Consider the following 6069-nt stretch of genomic DNA (forward strand, 5'->3'; position numbering starts at 1 on the left):
GTCCAGAGGCTCCTCCCCATGCCTTATGATTCTTCCCACCATTCAGCATTTCATTTCATGTGACCAGGGTGATGTCATGTAAGGTCCTTTACCTCCTAACATTTGCAAAATCTACCCCATGTATGTATCTGATCACATTAAATCACAGCATGCCTGCATGGGCGTCTACTCTTCCCCATGCCTCCATGTGACGCAGTACTTACTACAGAGTTGTATACAGTATATCTGTAGTTAAATATTGGCAAATGATCACTAAGTCACTGGTAGCGATGAGACACGTTAATCAGGACTGGTGACAGTGCAGTGAACACTGCAAATGCAGAACTCTATTATTATCATTGGACTCGCATCAGGTTAGTTGCATATAAGTTTACAAACTGATTTTTAACATTGCAGCCATGGAAAGGAATAATTTAGGGCTAAGGGTAATGCTTTTTAATCATAGTTTTTTTCTGAAGTATTTATTCTTTGGTGGGTTAATTTGAATGGCAGGTTCCCTTTAATACGCATTAAAAATCTAATACCAATAATTTGGTACTTTTTATAGTCTTTCATGTTCCAAACTTTCCTTCTCAGCCTCCCATACTTCGTACTGTTTTTTATACAAGTCTTCTCTGAAGGTTTTTGTTACTTGCTTTGAGAATTCGGGGTTCCCTTCTTCTAATGCGTTAATGAGTCTCAGTGCAAATGGTGTCTTCTCTCTGGGAAGGTAGTTGTCTTTTGGTCTCACAGGAATCACAGAGTTATACTTATGGTGCATGTGTATGGAATTGATTAACGTTGCGTGGGACTGGAACTCGCACCAGGCTTCTCTAAGGAAGTTTTCCGTCAGTAAAAGTATTGTCCAGGCTGAACCATTCACTGCATTGTCAAGGTTTTTCAGTACTTGTTGCCCTGCAGGCATTTCGGCAAATATGATACCAGGTTTAATGTTAAATTTGTCTTGTAGCAGGTTCTTCACTCGGATTGCTTCGGATTCATCAGTCTCTGCATGTAAGATGACAAACTTATAAAATATGTCTCCATCTTCTGCCTCACTGACCTTCTTGGTAGAAGTTGACTTGTCTTCTGAAGGCCAATGGTTAGAGTCTTCTAAGATGATTTGCTTTTCACCATTTGCAGTGTCACCTCTGACGTTTCCTGCTGTAGCATTCATTATCAGTGTAGAATTCTGAATAAAATAATAATAAGGCATTATATTTGAATATTATTTGTTAACTACAAAACAGCTTTTATGTACTGACTTCTATTTTATTAATACAGACAGTCCCCGGCTTACGTACAAGATAGGTTCTGTAGTTTTGTTCTTAAGTTGAATTTGTATGTAAGTCGGAACTGTATATTTTATCATTGTAATCCCAGCCAGAACTTTTTTGGTCTCTGTGACGATTGGATTTTAAAAATGTTGGGTTGTCATAGGAACCAGGAATAACACTAAAGATTAATTGCAGATACTATTTATAACTGTTATAGCTATTTATTGTAGCCTAGGACTAAAGTACAGTAAATTACCAAAATCCAGATGTGTTTGTAAGTCGGGTGTTCTTAAGTCTCATGAAAATAAAAATTATTTGTATTCTCTGACAATTCTTAAAATAGTTTTTTCATTCATAATTATAAAATCAACTCATAAACTTTAAAAAAGACTTACTTAAGAATGACACTGGCATTTTTTTTTTTAATTTAATAGTTTTACAGTACCATATGTCTATACTTGCCATGCTAAAATAATACATGCAAGTTTGGCACACCCAAGAGTTCAAGTGTCTAGTAGAAAACTTTTTTATAAAGACCTAATGGGACTTTTGTGTAATCGAGGTTGGGCTAAATCCAACACAATTTCTGGACCTTTCTAATTTTTAAAGCAATAAAGAATATTCAAATTGACTGCAAGTTGTCTGTCCTGACATTTGCTAGGCAGGCGATACAGATTCTTCCTTCCTGTCCTAATGCAGAATGTCATGACTGAATCAGAATGTAGAATGTATGCAGGCTGTGTATTTACTGGGACACTCTTATTCATGTAAGGCTACATTCAGACGAACGTATAGGGATGTATATACGGCCGATATACGTCCCCCATAGACCACAATGGGCGCACGGTGCCCAACGGGAGTGGTACGGTGCAGTACACATGCGTCACCGTACCGCTCTGTACCACATACGTTTCGACAGAATACGGTGCCGTGCACCATATATTCCTATGGAGAGAGGCGTGGGTGAGCGGCGCTCACCTCCTCCTCCTCCCTCCTCAGGCCACCGTGTGCCCGCCGTGCTATGGATGTAGCCTAAGTAACTATATTGTATAAAATTCTTTATCTGGACAGTTAGGTATGATTTGTATTTTATCAGAATGTGTTACAACAATATGAAATGAAGGTCTTGAGATAACTCACTTGTTTTACCCTTCATGACATGATTCTTTTTTGTTGGCCTTCAATGGCAGGGTTGCTTTATAATTTCTAACACATTTCAGCTGGTGTCCTGACTTTGCATGGCTTTTAGCACCTCTCTTACTTCATGCGTTCTTATGTTTTCCCTGTGTTATTTCTCATTGTTACACATAACTTATGGACATCTATGGTTCGATTTCTTTGCCATTGTGCATTGGATGAGATGTTATCAACATCTTTTGAGAATTTCATAGAATTTTCAATAGAACTTTAGAAGTATACAGTTACAGAACACACATCCACTGTATTTTAATAGGTTTTTACACATTTTATTACCCAATACTTCCCCTAAGACTCATCTTTATTTTCTCCATTGGCTAAAAAAATAAAAGTCATTTTTCATTGTGGTGCCTGCTGAATATAAGCATACATCCACTCAGCTCTGTAACACCATAATATTGTCCTCTGACCTTGGAGCAAACTGTTCTGCTAATAAATACACTGGTTATATAACAGTCTATAAATGTAAAAAATATTTACAGTCCCCGCGTATAATCTGTGCTTGCTATTCTAATTAGTATGTTTCATTGACTCATGCTACAGCATGATTAGTCGTGCCTGCCTCCCAACCTTACCTTTATGTAATTTTATCATTGCATAATATACCAGTTAAATAAAGTTGCTGTTTTGGAGTTACAGAATATATTACCACTGTATCTATTTATCTGTTATACAATAATTAGTGCATTTTGTCTTTGTTACTGCCATTGTTGATGGGTTTTTTCAGGACACACCATTAGGAAGCAGATAGTACTGTATACTATGTAGTGATCTGACTGCAACACAGCACTAAATGAAATGAATGGGGAAAAGGCTGAAGTAGCACAACAGGAGAGTTAGGCCCCCACACATTTTATCATTTCCAGACAAAGGGGTGGCCAAAGAATAACATTTATCACCTGGTAACTAATGACTGATGTTCCGAGATGGGCAGATCAGCTCTAAATTCACTCACTACCGATTGCCTATGTCTCCGTGCCGATTCCTGTTACTTCTATTTGATATGCCACTGTCTTAGTCATAATGTCACGTTGTGGTGCATCAACTGGTTAGTGCCTATACAGGCAGTTACATACAAGATAGGTTCCATAGGTTTGTTCTTAAGTTGAATCTGTATGTAAGTCTGAACTGTATATTTTATAATTGTAGCTCCAGACAAAATTTATTTTGCCCCAATGACAATTGGAGTTTCCAAATTTTTTTCTTGTAACAGGACCAAGGATTGTCAATAAAGCTTCATTACAGACACCTTACGGCTGATCATTACCGTCTAGGGCTATAGTAAAGCACTTAGAAAGCTTACCTAATGATCACAGTGGGCAGAGGGGTCCGTCTTTAACTAGGGGTCGTCTGTTAGTCGGGTGTCCTTAAGTAGGGGACCGCCTGTATACCCAAGCTGTGGTGGAACACTACCTAGCTAACCATTTTACACTGGTTGATACTGATGGAGGTTATAAATGAAATACAATTCTTACTTGCAATAGGAGATGTGACTCCCATCCCACAAATTCTTACCTCCTGTATGTGAACAGTTCTGTTGTACATATATTGTATACTTGTTTACACATAATAATGCTTACTTTATTTAGAAAAATGGAAAACAAAAATGAATCGTTGGTTCTAATATACACTCAACGGGGGACATTTACTAGGGCTTCTACACCAGAAAACTGGCACATAAGAAATAATCGCAATTGCTAGTGAACCAACAGCCAAGCGGGCATGGAGGGGAGGTGGGCTGGCACAGGACATTCCTTGCCCATGCCTGTGCGTAGGCCTGGACTGACACACCAGATACTTAAGGATCTTAATGTATCCAGGGGGGCATACATCATACACTGGCGCACAAGCATATGATAAATCTCCCCCCAAATTCTGGAATTACAAATAACACAGTACAGGCGGTCCCCTACTTAAGATCACATGACTTACATACGACCCCTAGTTACAAACGGACCTCTGGATTTTGGTAATTTACTGTACTTTAGTCCTAGGCTACAATTAACAGCTGTAACAGTTATCACAGGTGTCTGTAATTAAGATTTACTGTTAATCCTGGTTCTTATGACAATGCAACATTTTTAAAATCCAATTGTCACAGAGACCAAAACATTTTTGACTGGGGTTACAATAATAAAATATACGGTTCCGACTTACATACAAACTCAACTTAAGAACAAACCTACAGACCCTATCTTGTATGTAACCCGGGGACTGCCTGTATATATAAAAAAGGCTAGATGAATTCTGCAGACACTTGTGATCTAATCCTGCCTCCATACACATGGTGCACAGGAATACATCCTGGCTTGTCAGTCTTCACTCACCTACACTTATTTTCCCCTCTGAAAAACAGCTGAGCTCGCTTGCAGGCAAAGTGGTCGGTGTACTTCTACACAACATACATTAAGAGGGAGCCGGAAGAATATCTACCCACGTGTAAGGAAGTTAGTGTGGAAATAAATGCAAACACATCATGTGACTACAAAGAGGAAATACTTGAAGATACATGTTCTGTAAAGTGAAGTTAGCTATATACAAAACGTCTACTAGTTTCCATTAGTGTAACAGCAGCTCCTATTACCGGATATGTGAGACTCGGATTATTATTGTAAATCAATTTCTGAATGACAATTATAACTTGACCACAACTGACCAAAAAATATTATTTGGTTTCAAATTAACTTTCTTTTCCAACAACACCTTGATGCTTTATTTTTTGCCAGTGAGTACATATATGCCAGGAAAAAGATCTTAAAAGTGGTTAACATGGATCTTATTAACTATTCAACATGTAATACATCTGTTCATTTCACAAAGCAATTTTCTCTAATAGTGCCTTAAAGGGTATTTTCCTTTGGGCATTCACATTTAATTGAAATTAGCTGCTATATATACATTTCATCAATTGGATGTTATGTAAAACAAATTGTTCCAGTGTGAAGATAATTTCACATAAATGTATTCATGTTGTCCCTAAGAAATGAGATAGATGTCCTTGGATACGACCACCACTGCTGAAGTGATTGTGCAAGTAAACAGTTTTTGCTTATGAAATGTCCCGGAGTTACTGCATGTCCCACAGCTGCCCTGTGCTAATGATCAAATGTATGCCCAGATGTGAATACCCCTCTGTCTCCCACATGCCCGTTTTTTTTGGCCTGCACTGTTTAGTATTCAATTCAGGTGTAAATACAGCATGTGCATAGCTACTCTTTTATGGCAATTCAATCCTCTAATGAACCCCTGTGCTGGATGCCATGATCGTAGGATCAGTAGAGCCAGACACTGCCATCTTGAACTTGCCATGGATTTGGCACTTGTTTACACTGGTACCCGAAGCTCCTACAAGATGCTTCTTGGAGATGGGTAAGGAAAACCTAGATTGGTGCAAATTACAGCAAAATAGACCTAATGTTAACATTTAAATAATTCCAAATAGTTATCTTCTCTTATTTTCCAACCATTCCATTTAATCTGAAGCAGGTACACTGCATTAAAGCTCACTGTACACCATGTCCTATAACACACAGTGATTAGTCACACTAGTGTCTGCAATACAGGTATGGAAACCATCACTTGTCACAGCAAGTCTGAACCATCTTCACTTTCAGTA

The 6069-nt window shown here is 38.2% G+C and overlaps 1 protein-coding gene across 1 annotated transcript; it reads right to left on the minus strand.

Annotated features, from left to right (window-relative positions):
* Positions 1-420: 420 nt before the first annotated feature.
* TICAM2 (TIR domain containing adaptor molecule 2) lies at positions 421-4865 on the minus strand. Its single transcript, XM_072140921.1, has 2 exons — positions 4781-4865; positions 421-1171 (listed from the first exon to the last, which is right to left on the minus strand). Exon 2 carries the CDS (start codon positions 1154-1156, stop codon positions 542-544), a length of 615 nt encoding a protein of 204 aa, XP_071997022.1. The 5' UTR covers positions 1157-1171; positions 4781-4865; the 3' UTR covers positions 421-541.
* Between the last annotated feature and the right edge of the window lie 1204 nt (positions 4866-6069).

This window comes from Engystomops pustulosus, chromosome 1 (genome assembly GCF_040894005.1).
Source record: "Engystomops pustulosus chromosome 1, aEngPut4.maternal, whole genome shotgun sequence".
In the NCBI taxonomy this organism is placed as follows: Eukaryota; Metazoa; Chordata; class Amphibia; order Anura; family Leptodactylidae; genus Engystomops; species Engystomops pustulosus.